Below are 15,400 nucleotides of genomic sequence, written 5' to 3'. Positions count from 1 at the left end.
GTGCCCCACCCTGTACCCTCGAGTCCACAGGGAAGCAGCGACAACTTGGGCATCTCCCCAGCTGTTCTTCTCCCACAGTCCCCCACACACACCGAGCCCACAGGTGCACGCCGATCCTCAGATCCCAGCTGTTGCCAATCCATCCAAACAGACTCAGACATGGAGTTAGGGCCTGGGTGACTGGCAGGCCTGCCAGATACTCTGCTGGGTGGACAGTCTGCTGCCACAGCTGGGGACTCTAGCCACAAATAACCCGGGGAGGGCTGGAGTACAGCACAGTGCCTGCACAGTCACAGCACCTGAAGCTGAGGGACCAGCTTTGATAGCATCAGGACACCTATATTCCATGCCCCGTCCTGGTAGAGCCCAGGTGCAGCTTGAGCAAAGATGGCGAGTCAGCCAAGTGGATCCAATCACCAGGGTCTGTGCTGGGCTTCACCCAGCTCACCGGGCTCCAGGCCAGGTCACAGGGGTCAGTCCAGAGCCTGGAGGCTTCCTTCAGCTTACAGCAGCAGCCACACCCCAGCATCCTGGGCCCCAGAGGCTGAAGGCAGCAGGCACTCAACATGCAAGTCAACAAACCAACTAAGTCTCATGCCTAGGGGCTGGGGTAGATGGGCCATCTCCAGTGAGGACAGGGACTGAACCAGCCAAGTCCCAGAGGGCAGATCCCAGCCCAGAGGGGACACAGCCCTCTACCACACTTTCCAACTAGGCTTCCAGCTGCCGAGCCCGGGCAAGTTCCTTAACCTCTGTGCCTGTGTTCATGCTCTCCCAGTACCAGACTTGGGGTGCAGATTACAAAAGAACCTCAACAAGCCTTAACTGGAAGACACCCTTCCCTGGATTAATTTAAAACCAAATGAACTTTTTAGACAAGTAACAGACCCAGGGTCTGCCTGCACATCAGCATCAAAGGCGCCGGGGAACATCCAGGCCTCCTTGTCTCCCTCCCCCTCTCCACATCACTGGCATCACCCAAGCTGTGCAAACAGCGGAGACCCAGCTGCCTCGCCCTGGTGACAAACATTTGCACAATGCCCACTGCTCCAGGCTGGCTTTCTACAGGTCAGCAGCAGAACCAGGTCCAGCTTTTACCTCCCTCCAGGGACTGAGGGTGGGGGACAGAGTAGGAGGCCAGAGGGTAAACCCAGTGTAGCTACAGAAAGGAAGGCAGTGGCCTTGGGGAGCACAAGGCACCTCAGGGGCCCCCATCTGCCTCCCCAGTCCCAGCCACTCTCCTGGAGAAAGAGGCAAGATGTCAGTGGAAAATAACTTTTATTGAGACCCCACCAGCTGCAAAATCTGCTCCTGGCATTAAGCTCCTTCTTCCTTTGCAATTCGGTCTTTCTTGAGTGGTCCCTGTGGGGAGAGAGGCAGTGGTCAGAGGGAGAAGATGGCAGGCGAGAGCAGATGCCCACTCTAAAGGGGACCAAGACTCCGGGCCAGTCTCCACAGCCACAAGAGAGGCCCAAGGCAAGACCACCCCTACCCCGGGTGGAGCCAAAGGCTGGCAGGGGCCAAGTCACAGCACCCAGCGAGGGGGGCAGGCAGAGGCGCTCACCATGAATGCTTTCTTCTCTTCCATGGTCTGGAAGCGGCCATGGCCAAACTTGGAGGTGGTGTCAATGAACTTAAGGTCAATCTTCTCCAGAGCCCGCCGCTTCGTCTGCACCAGCAAGGACTGTGGGCCAAGAGGGGAAGGGATTTAGGATTACAAGGAGACAGGCTTTCCTCAGAACTTGGTTCACAGTGCTCCTGCATCTGGGAAGCCACATCAATTCGGCGCCACCCGCCCCGCCTCGCCCACCACCCAGCAGATGAGGACACACTCAAAGAAGCAAACAGCCCAGCAAGGCCAGACTGGGAATTTCCTCATTCCAGGACTTCAAAGCCAGTGTGAAAGGACTGCCAACACCCTCTCCTTCCTTTCCTCTGCCACCAGCGTCTGTGGCCTTGGATCCTCCCTCTACAGGAGCCCCCCCATGACCAGGCAGGGCCCGCCTCACCTTGCGGAGGGTGAGCACCCGCTTCTTGGTTCCCACCACACAGCCTTTCAGCATGACAAAGTCATTGGTCACTTCACCATAGTGGACAAAGCCACCCTGGAAAACAAGACCATCGGATCAGCACAGGCCCAGCACCAGGCACAAGAGGGGACTGTTGTGCACAGATGACCCCTCCAGATTCAGGCCCTCTCCGACCACAGGGCTGTTCTCAGAAGGCAACAAGGAACGGTTCCGCAGTCTATCTCGGGCGCTGTGCCCAGCACACATTCCAGGCCTCATCACTGAACAGCTGAGCCTGAGACCCCACTTCTCACCAGCCAACCCCAACGAGTGGACTCGAATGACAACATGCCACTTACAAGGAACACAGCTAGGTGCTGTGCTGGCTTCAGTTAATGATCCTGCTGACAGCCCCTAGGAAGCAGGCTATCCCCAAAGACACGAGGACCTCACCCCACAGAAGAGGCCTGGGGTGGCCTCACGGAGCATAACACCCATTACTTACCAGAGGGTTGATGCTCTTGTCAGACAGGTCATAGTCAGTGGAGGCATTGTTCTTGATCAGCTTGCCGTCCTTGATAAGGTAGCCCTGGCCAATCTTATAGATCTGAATGAACAAGAAGGGTATAAGGCTGGGGCATTAGGGACAAATAAGCCAGACACGCCAGTGTGCTGACCTACAAAGCACTCTAGGAAGGCCGCTGAGGCCTCAGTCCCAGCCACAGAGTATCCCAACTTCAGAGCAAAAAGGTGGCTGGCTCTCCAGGTTCCTTTCTGTTAAGTGGCTGGGCTAAAACTAAAAAAGATCCTGCTGTACAACATAGGAGGCCTGTCACACCACTGGTAGTGGGATCAGGGACCAATAAGGCTAGTATCCCCAGCCACACCAAGTCAGCCTCACCACAGCCACTTTACAGGCTGGCACCTTACAAACTATCAAGATGGGCCAGAACTGACCCATGAGAAGCGAGCCACTGATGTCCACATGATGATGCATAAGCTACAGTCCATGAAGCAGCGCTGACAGACACAGAAACCCCAGGCCTCATCACGAGGTCATCTTCCCACTCCCAGGGACCACTCTCAGAACCTCACCTTTTTATTGATCTCAGTGCGGTGATGGTAGCCTTTCTGCCCAGCACGTGCCACAGAGAAGGCCACACGAGCAGGATGCCATGCCCCAATGCAGGCCACCTTGCGCAGGCCTCGGTGGGTCTTGCGGGGCAGCTTCTTGGTGTGCCAACGACTGGTGACCCCTGGAATGGATACACATTACTGCACCTCAGTGCCAGCACCTCCCACTCACCCCTTCCTCCTACTCAACAATGACTAACCATGGCTGGGTCATCTGAGGGGTGATGAGATTATTTCATGTGCATTACCCACAGATCTCCTGTCAAGGTGGAGAGGCGCTGTGGGTGTAACCCTGAACTCAGCTGTGAATGGGTGCTTTTTAAGGCATCCATTGGTTTAAGCTCCCCCATCCGCAGGGACTGAGAGACAGAATTCCAAGCTCCCCTTTGCAGTTATCTACTGAGCTACAAAGAGCAAAGGGTCCAGGGACATGGTAAGAAGCTGTCCCCTGGCCCTCCGCTATCCCAGCCACTTCTGACCACAAGGCTGTTCTCAGAAGGAAGGCAGTAGAGAATGGTTCCACAATGTCTGATTCGGGCGCTGTGCCCAGCGCTCACTCTGAGCCTCATCACTGAACAGCTGGGCCTAAAACCACTTCTCCCCCAGGTTTGCACAGCAACGCAAGCTGCTGCAAAGCTCACCTTTGTAGCCTTTGCCCTTGGTCACCCCGATGACGTCGATCATCTCATCCTGCCCAAACACTTGGTTCACGGGTACCTGCTGCTCGAGCCTCTCGCGGGCCCAGTCCAGTTTCTCCGCCACGGTGCCTCCGTTCACCTGGATCTCCATCAGGTGTGCCTTCTTCTGGCGCAGAGGAAGCAGGCGCATCTAGGAGGAGGTAGACACAACTCAGCTTCAGCTGCCAGTGCTCCTCCCACAATAGAGGAACTGCAGCTCCATGCCGCCTGATTGATGTCAAGCACACAGCAAAAAGCCAGTTAACTTTGAACACATCACTGAACCTCGCGAAGAGGAAGGAACTTTCATTTTTGCCAACAGCAACAACTTAACTTTGGATTCTGGTGCCTGAGTTACTGTCAGGATGAGCGGACAGGGCCCACACCACAGGCAAACAACCAGATCCCAGCACCTACCAGCCCAGTGTTCCTGTGGCTGTCTTTTGGGTCAGTTCCCCTGGGGTATTGCAGTAGTTTTACCTCAGCCACCTACACTTCCCCTAGTGACAAGCCTGCTTTTGAGACAGCACAAGCTCTAAATAAGAAAATGCATCACCGGATGCGGTGGCTCACGCCTGTAATCCCAGCACTTTGGGAGGCCGAGGCAGGTGGATCATCTGAGGTCAGGAGTTCGAGACCAGCCTGACCAACATGGAGACACCCCGTCTCTACTAAAAATACAAAATTAGTGAGGCGTGGTGGCGCATGCCTGTAATCCCAGCTATTCGGGAGGCTGAGGCAGGAGAATCGCTTGAACCTATGAAGCAGAGCTTGTGGTGAGCCGAGACAGGGCTATTGCACGCTAGCCTGGGCAACAAGAGCAAAACTCCATCTCAAAAAAAAAAAAAAAATGCATTGAAGCATAAAGCGTTCACTCAGGAACAGCCCAGCAATGTTCTGACAAAATTCAATGGTGGAATCTAATCTGTGGTGGCCCTCACCACATGGGGTTGTACTCAGCACTTGCAATCAGCCAGGATAACCCGTAAGAGGAGAGCAAGAGGCACCCACTCTAACCAAGTCAATAAAGGGCCTGCTCAGCTCACAAACTAGGTTTCCAGGAAAGCAGCCAGTACCTCACAACCGACTTTCAGGCAGGCATTTCAGTGTCACTGGTGAGTCACCAGTTGGGTCAGCCAGTTGAATTTTAAAGGGGCATGGTTCCCTTGCTAAGGGCCAGTAAGGACACAGTACCCTCTGCTGGCAAGGGAGAAGCCTACTCACAAACATGGGGCACGGGACCCCTATGATCACATAGGTCACTTTTACTAAGTGGCAGGCCAAGCCACCCTGGGGAACTGCACTCACCTGGGTGTGGGCAATGACACGGATGACTTGGCAGTACTTCTTCATGCTGCTGAAGTCCTTCTCCAGCTGCTTCTTGCCATCCTCATCCTGCCATTTCTTGCAGTACTTGGTAAAGGCCTTCTTCTTAGATTTATGCCTTCAGGAGCAGAGTAGAGTTGGGGAGGGGGCCGGGTGCAGGCCTTCATCACCCCTCCGAGGGGTGAGCGGAAGACACACTGGCACCGCGTGGGGATGGGGCTCATTGCCAGCTTCTAAGGAGCCTTTTCCACCGGCAAGCGGAGCCTAGATGGAGCTCATCGGGCAGAGCCGAGCGGAGCTGAGCAGAGGTCCACAAGGTTAATTTAAGTTACAAGCATTCAAACAAAATTCTTGCTCCGGGGTGCTAGAAAGCAAGCTTTCTGCCTTGGGGGAGCCCCCATTCAGTGATGGAGGAAATGGGACATTCCAGCCAGGGCCAGAGACTATAGAGGTTGAATTATCCTGCTACCTCTCCTGGTTTCTAGTTGGACTCCTCAACCAACTGGGTCCTCAGCCACCACCCCCTAGCCTGGACTCAGAATGAGGGTGTCGATGGCTGGCCAAAGTCTGATCGCAGGTATTTTTCTGTTCAAGAGACAAACTAAACCCGAGACAGCAGCTCCCTGCCTGCTGCAGAGGTGAGAAACCATGCACACGCTGCTCCCTGCTCTCCAGCTCCCAAGCTAGGGACTGCAGGGACTCCTCCCTCACCAGTTCTTATAGAAACGCCTCTTGCATTCATCACTGATGTGCTCAGCGAAGACAGTCTTGAAGGTCCGGAGGCCTCGAGGGGTTTCCACGTAGCCCACAATGCCCACAACCACCATGGGTGGCGTCTCCACAATGGTTACAGCCTCCACCACCTCCTTCTTGTTCACCTCTGCAAAAAAAGTAGTAGTCAGACTTGGCAGGAGCCCAAGCAAGGGGTGTAATGTTTTCTAGGAAAATGCAAAATGCCCCTTTAGGCCGGAAGGGCAACTGGGCCCCACACCTGCAGTCTGGACACTCAGGGCTGTCCTTACTACCTCTCATTCAAAGTGCATTTATGTTCTCTAATTTAAAAAATATCAGGACCCTAGATAACCAAATACCTGTCCAGCTTCAATTCTCTTCTACAGAAACCTCTGGAGGCAGACAAGATTTGCTATTTATCTGGAAAATTCAGTGTCCTAAATTTAACTAGGACACACAAATAGCTCTGAGCTCAGTTTAGAGTCAATATCAACTGTCTAACGTTAATGTCTCCATGGCTCAGCAACCAGTGCTGTTAGACATCTCCAAGTGGAACACACACAGTTAAGTGGCCATTATTCAAGCTTTTAGGTGAAATGCACGTGAACAAGTAAAACATGAATGAGGCACTTCTTATTCCAGCCTCGGCAGCTCCAACCCCTACACTAGTGTTACTTTTCTTTGCTAAGGCTCCTGGCAAATTTACTATGCTCTGAAAGCAATACCCCACCCGCACCTAAAGCAAACAGTGCCGGCCATCTGTAGCCTTGGAATATCTTGAAGTTGTCCGCTGTCACAGCAGTTCTGACAACCAGTCTGCCCTCTGCTAACAGCTTGACTCCATCTCTCCAGTTTCCCTCCCCCTCCACTCCTATCCCCCAACTTTTAGGAGGCCTGTACATACTAGATCCTGGCCTGTCGACTTCCCGCACGATGTGGGTCATGCCAGCCTTGTATCCCAGGAAGGCTGTGAGGTGGACCGGCTTAGACGGGTCATCCTTAGGAAAGCTCTTAACCTTCCCGCGATGCCTGCTGCTGCGCTTCCGGGGCAGGAAGCCGAGGGACCCATGTCTGGGAGCGGAGAACTTTCTGTGAGACTGAGGGGGGGGGGGGAATCACCGTCAGCACCCAAACCAAAGCAGTGCCCCCTTCTCTAGATCCCGGCTGCCTAAGTTCCGAATCTCAGCAATACTGAACACTGACCAGACACCCAGCAAACCGGGTAAAAAGATAATTATCTCTTCCAGGCTCGCACATGTCAAGAATGTTTTTGTATTTGAAAAAACTTAAGCTGAATGTTATTTCAAATCCTCTCAACCTGTAAGAAAACGAGCCATCCGTTTTTTTCTCTAACACCACACAAAAATACACTAAGTAGTGACACTAAAAACTGCTTAACATTAGGCAGCTTTATGTGCCAATTAGCAAGGTTTTGACCACTAAAGAAAGGCACTCCAGGGACAAATGCTGGGTAGCAGCTAGCCAATACTACGCTATGCGCTGCCTCTAGCGCCCGGACACTAATTACACCGATACACGTAGGCCAGAGAACTCGGCAGAGCCAAATCAGAACATGACAATCAGCACACAGTTTCTGTCCGCCCGTCAATAAGTTCATCATCTGTGGCTTCTGGGAGCTCCAGAGGCCTTCGGAGTGCACAAGCGGTCCCAGATATTTCAGGAGGACTCCACAACACTCTCCTCCCGCAAGCTTCTTTACCTCCCAAAGAGAACGGTGCCGAGAACCCCCACCCAAGGTCCTCCTATCCAGACAAGCTGCTTATGGGCCCTAATACCAACGAATGATGGAGCTGGTGAGATCGAAACTCAACAATGACTCATGGCTTTAAAAATGCCGGGCCTCCAAGCCTGCTCCCACCCTTACGGCCTGTCTCTGGCCGACCTGCAGGCCCAAAGCCAGTCCTCCAAGCGCTCTTCTCCACAAGCCTCTCGACTTTCCAGAAAATAGGCCTGACTGAGGCCCCCGCTGGGCCGCCTGTGCCCCTAGAGCAAGACCCTGGCGCCGGCCAAGCTGGGATGGCGGCGATGCGTCGCGGATTCACCCGTGCCTACGCCGATGACAATGAATCGGACGCCATTACAACACATACCATCACGCCATTAAATCCCGCCGGTAGAGGTCGACTTGCCGTTGGTGCCCACAATATAAAGTCAAATCTGGCTCCGCCCCTTCCGGCGTGCGAGCGCGCCCCCGCGGCAGACGTCGGGTCAGGGGGCACGTACCGAGCGCCATTTCTACGCATGCTTTTCCGCGCCTAACTTTCGTTCTGAGGTGGACGTCAGCTTCTGAGACCGAAATTAGACACTCTACGGCGAGGGGTCGGGTTCAAACTTAACGAAAAGCCGCGGAGACGCGGGCTGAGGGTTTGGTGTGCAAGTCTACGGCGTCCGGTAGCAGCCAAACTTGATAATAATGAAGAAAAAAGGTGCGTCGCTTTTTTTCCTGTGATATGCAGCTATCTCTGGAATTGGCGAGGATAGACTGAAACCCTTGTTTCCTGGCTCCCACGCTGGTTTTGCCGCGACACCAACTTGCCTTTAATACCTTTAATCTCAGGCTTCTTTCCCTCAAGCCCTGTCTCTGCCATTTCTCCCATGCTAATGCAGTGGCCCGCGCTTGATTCTGAGAGTCTCAGGAGCGTCCCAAGCCTGCGGAACGGCCTCACGACCTCGGGTCATGCCGAGTCCAACTGCCCAGCCTCCCTGAGCCCCATGCCTTCCAGACCTCTGCATCAACGAGGGCTTTCGCTGATCTCCGCTTGGGCTCCAGGTGACTCGGGTCCTGACCGATTCCCTGCCTACAGGCTCCTCCTCCCTTACGAATCTTTTTTTTTTTTTTTTTTTTTTTGAGACGGAGTCTCGCTCTGTCGCGCAGGCTAGAGTGCAGTGGCGCGATCTCGGCTCACTGCAACCTCCGCCTCCGGGGGCACGGTTCAAGCAATTCTCTTCCCTCAGCCTCCCGAGTAGCTGGGATTACAGGAATGCGCCCGGCTATTTTTTTTTTTTTTTTTTTTTTTTTTTTGTATTTTTAGTAGAGACGGGATTTCACCATGTTGGCCAGGCTGGTCTTGAACTCCTGACCTCGTGATCCGCCCGCCTCGGCCTCCCAAAGTGCTGGGATTACAGGCGTGAGCCACCGCGCCCGGCCCCCTACAAATCTTTCTAAGAATCAAGTATCTCGTTACTTTACATAGACCCCTCGTTGTTTCCTCGGAATTAAGCATCAACTTCAGCGGCCGCGGAAGACTCTCTCCTAACCGTCGACTTCAGCCTCATAGCTGAACCCTAGCACACGCTCTCATATTACCTTCTGTTTCCTCCGTCCCACCCTGTCATCTTTTATTCTGGGCCTGGCCTTCGCTCCCACCGTGGTTTAAAAAACATTCTCTCAGCCATAATCCCAACAATTTGGGAGGCTGAGGCAGGCGGATCACCTGAGGTCAGGAGTTCTAAACCAGCCTGGCCAACCTGGCGAAACCCCGTCTCTATCAAAAATACAAAAATTAGCCCGGCACGATGGTGTGCGTCTTTAATCCCAGCTACCTGGGAGACTGAGGCGGGAGAATCGCTTGAACCGAAGAGGTAGAGGCTGCAGTGAGCTGAGATTGCGCCAGTGCATTCCAGCCTGGGCTACAGAGCGAGACTCCGTCTCAAAAAAAAAAAAAAATTATCTCAATCCTCACACCATCCCCAAAGGACATAACTGATAGATCTTCAATCCATTGTTAGAAATCCTGGGGGCCACATATGTTTCAAAATTCAGCATTTTTTTAGTTTTAGAAAGGTACTATGGTGCACACACTGTATATTATGTAATCCAGTACTCTTTAAAGAAAAACAATATTCCGTAAGGAAACATGAATATTCACATTGAGTGGGATAAATATAAATAGACTCACATCAGTTCAAGGCTGACTTTGCTGCCCAAAAAATGCATCAGTTTACTTTTTGCTGCCAAATAATTTAAGAAGCATTTTAAAATTTCAGGATACAGGCCGGGCACGGTGGCTTATGCCTGTAATCCCATCACTTCAGAAGGCCAGTGGGGGTGGATCACCTGAGGTCAGGAGTTTGAGACCAGCCTGGCCAACACAGTGAAACTTCATCTCTACTAAAAATACAAAAATTAGCCGGTTGTGGTGACTGCACGCCTGTAGTCCCAGCTACCTCAGAGGCAGGAGAATTGCTTGAATCGGGAGGCAGAGGTTGCAGTGAGCCGAGATTGCACCACTGTGCTCCAGCTTGGGTGACCAATCAGGATTCTCAAAAAAAAAAAAAAAAAAAGGGCCAGGCATAGTGGCTCATGCCTGTAATCCCAGCACTTTGGGAGGCCAAGGTGGGTGGATCACCTGAGGTCAGGAGTTTGAGAGCAGCCTGGCCAACATGGTGAAACCCCGTCTGTACTAAAAATACAAAAATTAGCCAGGGGTGGTGGCGGGCACCTGTAATCCCAGCTATTTGGGAGGCTGAGGCAGGAGAATTGCTTGAACCTGGGAGGTGGAGGTTGCAGTGAGCCAACATCATGCCATTGCACTCCAGCCTGGGTGACAAGAGCAAAACTCTGTCTCAAAAAAAAAAAAAAATCAGGATGCAAAGGATTATAACCTACCTATATGCCCCCTTTTTACGTAGAAAATTAACTTCCATCCAAGAGGTTAATAACGACAAAGTCACATAATTAGTGCTCAAGACAGAGCACTTGAGCAGTAAGACAGAGCTCAAGCCTATCTGACTCCAGGTTGGTTTTTCATGGCATCAGACTCAGGGATCAATAACCTCATCAGAAAAGGGGCTTTGGAATCCTAAGCAAGAAGAAATTCTTACTGCAGGCCTGCTCTGTGCCGGGTCCTGCACCAGGCTGCAGGAATGTAGAGGAGAATAAGATGCTGCTATCACAGACCAAAATAAGACAATTTGAAATTGTAATAAAGGTTCCAAAAGAAGCAATGCCACTAAAGGTCCTGGGCAAACTGTTCTCCCTCAGGAATTCCCTTTCCAGTCAAGAGAGAAGAGAGCATCAGTAGACCTGAATTGCCTTGCCAACGCACAAATAGCTCACTAGGTGTAGGGTAAACGCACCTAAGAGCAATAACTTAAGCATACCCTTAGAATGACCTTGTATGGCAGATGCACCTGAATGTGTGTTCCAAGCTAAGGAATCTGGGAGTGGCCAACCCGAAGACTGGTTCCTTGTCTGTGAGGAACACCTGAGGCCCCCCAGCCAGTCGTGTGGAATACAGACTGTACAAAGGATTGAGGCCCTGAGTTCTGGGTTAAATGAAGGCTACCAGACAGAGGTCATTAAGGGAAAGGTGTTAAGTGAAAATGCCGTATAAACTGCATGCTGTTTGTAACCAGCTGAACCAGCTGCGGTTTTCCTGTCCAGCACACCGCCACTGGAGTGTATGTAAGGCGGATATGTTGTCCAGCCCGCTGCCACTGGACTCTCCCCTACCCTCTGAATAAAACCCTATGTTAGGCCGGGCATGGTGGCTCATGCCTGTAATCCCAGCACTTTGGGAGGCCGAGACGGGCAGATCACGAGGTCAGGAGATCGAGACCATCCTGGCTAACACGGTGAAACCCCGTCTCTACTAAAACTACAAAAAATTAGCTGGGCATGCTGGCAGGCACCCGTAGTCCCAGCTACTCAGGCGGCTGAGGCAGGAGAATGGCGTGAACCCTGGAGGCGGAGCTTGCAGTGAGCGGAGATCGCACCACTGCACTCCAGCCTGGGTGACAGTGAGACTCCATCTCAAAAAAAAAACAAAAACAAAAACAAACAAACAAAAAAAACCTATGTTGGCTGGGCACAGTGGCTCATGACTATAATCCCAACAGTTTGGGAAGCTGAGGCTGGTGAATAGCTTGAGCTCAGGAGTTTGACACCAGCCTGGGAAACATGGTGAAACCCCATCTCTACAAAAAACACAAAAAGTAGTCAGGCATGATGGTGCATGCCTGTGGTCCCAGCTACTTAGGAGGCTGAGGTGGGAGGATCCCTTGAGCCCAACAGGAAGTTGAGGGTACAACGAGCTGTGATCCCACCACTGCGCTCCAGCCTGAGCGACAAAGTGAGACCCTGTCTCAAAAACAAGCCAGGAGTGGTGGCTCACGCCTGTCATCCTAGCACTTTGGGAGACCAAGGTGGGTGGATCACGAGGTCTGGAGTTCAAGACCAGCCTGGCCAACATGGTGAAACCCTGTCTCTACTAAAAAACTACAAAAATTAGCCAGGCACAGTGTCAGGTGCCTGTAATCCCAGCTACTTGGGAGGCAGAGGCAGGAGAATCGTTTGAACCCGGGCAGCAGAGGTTGCAGTGAGCTGAGATCATGCCACTGCACCCCAGCCTGGGTGACAAAGTGAGACTCTGTCTCAAACAAACAAACAAACTCGTGTCTCATTTGCTGTCTCTGGGTCTCTTCTCTGGTCTCTTGAACCTGATGCCTTCCCTATTGAGGTTAATAGGGATTCAGCGGGCGTACTTTGGCCGGGCACGGTGGCTCACGCCTGTAATCTCAGCACTTTGAGAGGCTGAGGCGGGTGGATCACCTGAGGTCAGGAGTTCGAGACCGGCTTGACCAACATGGAGAAACCCTGTAATTTTGTAAAAATACAAAATTAGCCGGGTGTGGTGGTGCATGCCTATAATCCCAGGTACTCAGGAGGCTGAGGCAGGAGAATTGCTTGAACCCAGGAGGTGGAGGTTGCAGTGAGCCAAGATCACGTCATTGCACTCCAGCCTTGGCAACAAGAGTGAAACTCCGTCTCATTTAAAAAAAAAAAAAAAAAAAGTAGGGATTCAGCACAACATTGGGTTAGGCCTCAGTTTCCTTATCTGTCAAATGAGGAATTCGTTCATTCATTCAACAAATATGTACTGAGCCTACTTTGCCTAGCCCCATACAGGGCTCTGCAACATGCAGTAAAACAGAGGTGGGGTTGGGGCCCCTGCCCTGGAAGAGATCCGTCTACCTACATCACAGCTATGAAACAGAGGCCCGTGCAAAAAGGACTGGTGAATTCCCCAATTTATGGGGAGGGTCATCAGGGAAGCCTCTACCAAAGAGATGTCATTTGAACTCGGCCTCAAAGGATTTTTATTTGTCAAGCAAAAAGGGCAGCTCTCCAGGCAGTAGGAACAATGTGTGCAAAAGCAGAGAGGATAAAAGACAGTGGCCTGCAGAACTAGCTGTGATTTGGCACAGCCAGACTAGAAGACAGTGGCAGGAGGCCAGTTTAGGAAGATATATACGGTTCAGACCTAAAGTCTCCAGCTGGAAAACATCGTCCTGAGGCCAGTGGAATGCATTGAAAGCCTGTGAACACCTGTGCACTTATTTTTATTTTTATAATGAGAGAGGCTCTTGCTATGTTGTCCAGGCTGGTCTCCAACTCCTGGGCTCAAATGATCCTCCTGCCTCGGCCTCCCAAAGTGCTAGGATTACAAGCGTGAGCCACCATGCCAGGTCAGCACCTGTGTATTTTAGAAAAGTGAATTTAAGGGGCTGGCTAGATTAGGAGAGGATGGAAGGAGTTTCACTGTTCCGTGTAAGCCACCCAGATAGGCACCTGGCAAAGGGCACTGAAGGTGAATATACAGAAGAAAAGGTGAGTGACCAGGCATGGTGGCTCATGCCTGTAATCCCAGCACTTTGGGAGGCTGAGGTGGGCGGATCACAGAGCCCAGGAGTTCCAGACCAACCTGGCCAACATGGCGAAACCCTGTCTCTACTAAAAATACAAAAATTAGCCAGGCATGGTGGTGCAGGCACATAATCACAGCTATTTGGGAGGCTGAGGCTCAAGAATCACTTGAACCTGGGAGATGGAGGTTGCAGTGCCCCAAGATCACACCGCTGCACTCCAGCCTGTGCAACAGAGCAAGACTCTGTCTCAAAAAAAAAAAAAAAAAAAAAGGAGGGAAGAAGAGGAAAGTAGAAGAAGAAGAAGGAAGAAGAGGAAGACAGAGAGAGAGAGAAGGGAGGGAGGGAGGGAGGAAGGGAGGAAGGGAGGAAGGAAGGAAAAGGAAGGAAGGGAGGGAGGGAGGGAGGAAAAGGAAGGAAGGGAGGGAGGGAAAGGAAGGAAGGGAGGGAGGGAAGGACAGAAAGAGAGAGAGAAAAAGAGAGACAGAGAAAGACCGGGCGCAGTGGCTCACGCCTGTAATCCCAGAACTTTGGGAGGCCGAGGCAGGCAGATCACCTGAGGACGGGAGTTTGAGACCAGCCTGACCAACATGGAGAAAACCATCTCTACTAAAAATACAAAATTAGCCAGGCATGGTGGCGCATGCCTGTAATCCCAGTTACTAGGGAGGGTAAGGCAGGAGAATCGCTTGAATCTGGGAGGCAGAGGTTGCAGTGAGCGAAGATCGCAGCATTGCACTCCAGCCTGGGCAAAAAGAGCAAAACTCTGTCTCAAAAAAAACAAAGAAGGAAGGGAAGGGGAGAGGAGGGGAGGGGAGGGAGAGAAAGAAAAGGGAATGAATCAGATGTTGAGACTGGACAGACTCTGGAGACTATTTTTATGAGTCAGGTTGGGTGGGACAGGAAGCAGCGAGTATGGGAGTCAGGATGTCCATTTGGGATATTGGGCATGTGGTGTTATTTTAGAAGGAAGAGTTTGATTTCTATGTGTAGGGATGGATTCATTTATGGAGTTAACTATATCCTTTCTCCTTCCAAGTACAGATGTAAGGCTACATATCAAAACATATGCAATTCACCAAGGTAAAAGTAAGGACATGGCCAGGCACGGTGGCTCACGCCTGTAATCCCAACACTTTAGGAGGCCAAGGCGTGTGGATCATGAGGTCAGGAGTTCGAGACCAGCCTGACCAACATGGTGAAACCCGGTCTCTACTAAAAATACAAAAATTAGCTGGATGTGGTGGCTGTGTACCTGTAATCCCAGCTACTCTGGAGGCTGAGGCAGAGAATTGCTTGAACCCAGGAGGTGGAGGTTGCAGTGAGCTGAGATCTCACGGCTGTACTCCAGCCTGTTGGCCAGGCTGGTCTTGAACTCCTGACCTCAGGTGATCCTCCCGCCTTAGCCTCCCAAAGTGCTGGGATTAGAGGTGTGAGCCACCGTGCATGGCCTAGTCTTTGGTTTAAGGGAATGTTGTGGCTGGTTTGATCTTCTATCCAGACCATTCAAACTTTCTCCATATCAGCAATAAGCCTGTTTCACTTTCTTATCACTCATGTACTCATTGGAGTGGCACTTTTAATTTCCTTCAAAAGTTTTTCCTTTGCATTCACAACTTGACTAACTGCTTAGTGCAAGAGGCCTAGCTTTCGGCCTATCTCAGTTTTTGACATGCCGTCCTCGTTAAGCCTAATCATTTCCAGCTTTTGATTTAAAGCAAGAGACGTGTGACACTTCTTTCACTTGAACACTGAGAGGCCATTGTAGGGTTACTAACTGGCCTAAATCCAGCCTGTCTCGGCTGTTGGCATGCCTTCCTCACTATGCTTAATCATTGTTAGCTTTTGATTGAA

The 15,400-nt window shown here is 51.7% G+C and overlaps 1 protein-coding gene and 4 non-coding genes across 6 annotated transcripts; all 5 read right to left on the bottom strand.

Moving 5' to 3' along the window:
* Positions 1–1,261: 1,261 nt before the first annotated feature.
* RPL3 (ribosomal protein L3) lies at positions 1,262–8,140 on the bottom strand. Of its 2 annotated transcripts, none has more exons than XM_033233911.1 (10): positions 7,990–8,140; positions 6,783–6,975; positions 5,858–6,026; positions 5,129–5,264; positions 3,785–3,971; positions 3,105–3,265; positions 2,515–2,616; positions 2,010–2,105; positions 1,565–1,684; positions 1,262–1,362 (listed from the first exon to the last, which is right to left on the bottom strand). In XM_033233911.1, the coding sequence occupies exons 1-10, from the start codon at positions 7,990–7,992 to the stop codon at positions 1,318–1,320; spliced, it is 1,212 nt and encodes a 403-aa protein (XP_033089802.1). In that variant the 5' UTR covers positions 7,993–8,140; the 3' UTR covers positions 1,262–1,317. The 2 variants fall into 2 exon arrangements, with proteins under 2 accessions (XP_033089802.1, XP_033089803.1); XM_033233912.1 differs by having other exon boundaries at positions 7,782–8,018.
* On the bottom strand, positions 2,211–2,299 carry LOC117096776. Its single transcript, XR_004442627.1, has one exon. It is a non-coding gene; the product is annotated as a small nucleolar RNA U83B (small nucleolar RNA).
* On the bottom strand, positions 3,629–3,723 carry LOC117096775. Its single transcript, XR_004442626.1, has one exon. It is a non-coding gene; the product is annotated as a small nucleolar RNA U83B (small nucleolar RNA).
* Positions 5,265–5,319, bottom strand: LOC117096782. The gene has a single exon (XR_004442632.1). It is a non-coding gene; the product is annotated as a small nucleolar RNA U82P (small nucleolar RNA).
* Positions 7,441–7,504, bottom strand: LOC117096765. The gene has a single exon (XR_004442616.1). It is a non-coding gene; the product is annotated as a small nucleolar RNA SNORD43 (small nucleolar RNA).
* Positions 8,141–15,400: the final 7,260 nt, after the last annotated feature.

The sequence above is a fragment of the Trachypithecus francoisi genome, unplaced genomic scaffold (genome assembly GCF_009764315.1).
Source record: "Trachypithecus francoisi isolate TF-2019V2 unplaced genomic scaffold, Tfra_2.0 Lachesis_group14, whole genome shotgun sequence".
NCBI classification, from domain to species: Eukaryota; Metazoa; Chordata; class Mammalia; order Primates; family Cercopithecidae; genus Trachypithecus; species Trachypithecus francoisi.
This window is presented reverse-complemented; position numbering and strand designations above follow the sequence as displayed.

Excerpts from the sequence above, each read along its gene's own strand:
- RPL3 (XM_033233911.1), bottom strand. Across the intron at positions 6,027-6,782 it reads AGTCGACAGGCCAGGATCTA|AGGTGAACAAGAAGGAGGTG; the intron begins GTATGTACAGGC and ends CTTTTTTTGCAG. Across the intron at positions 5,265-5,857 it reads AGGCGTTTCTATAAGAACTG|GCATAAATCTAAGAAGAAGG; the intron begins GTGAGGGAGGAG and ends CTGCTCCTGAAG.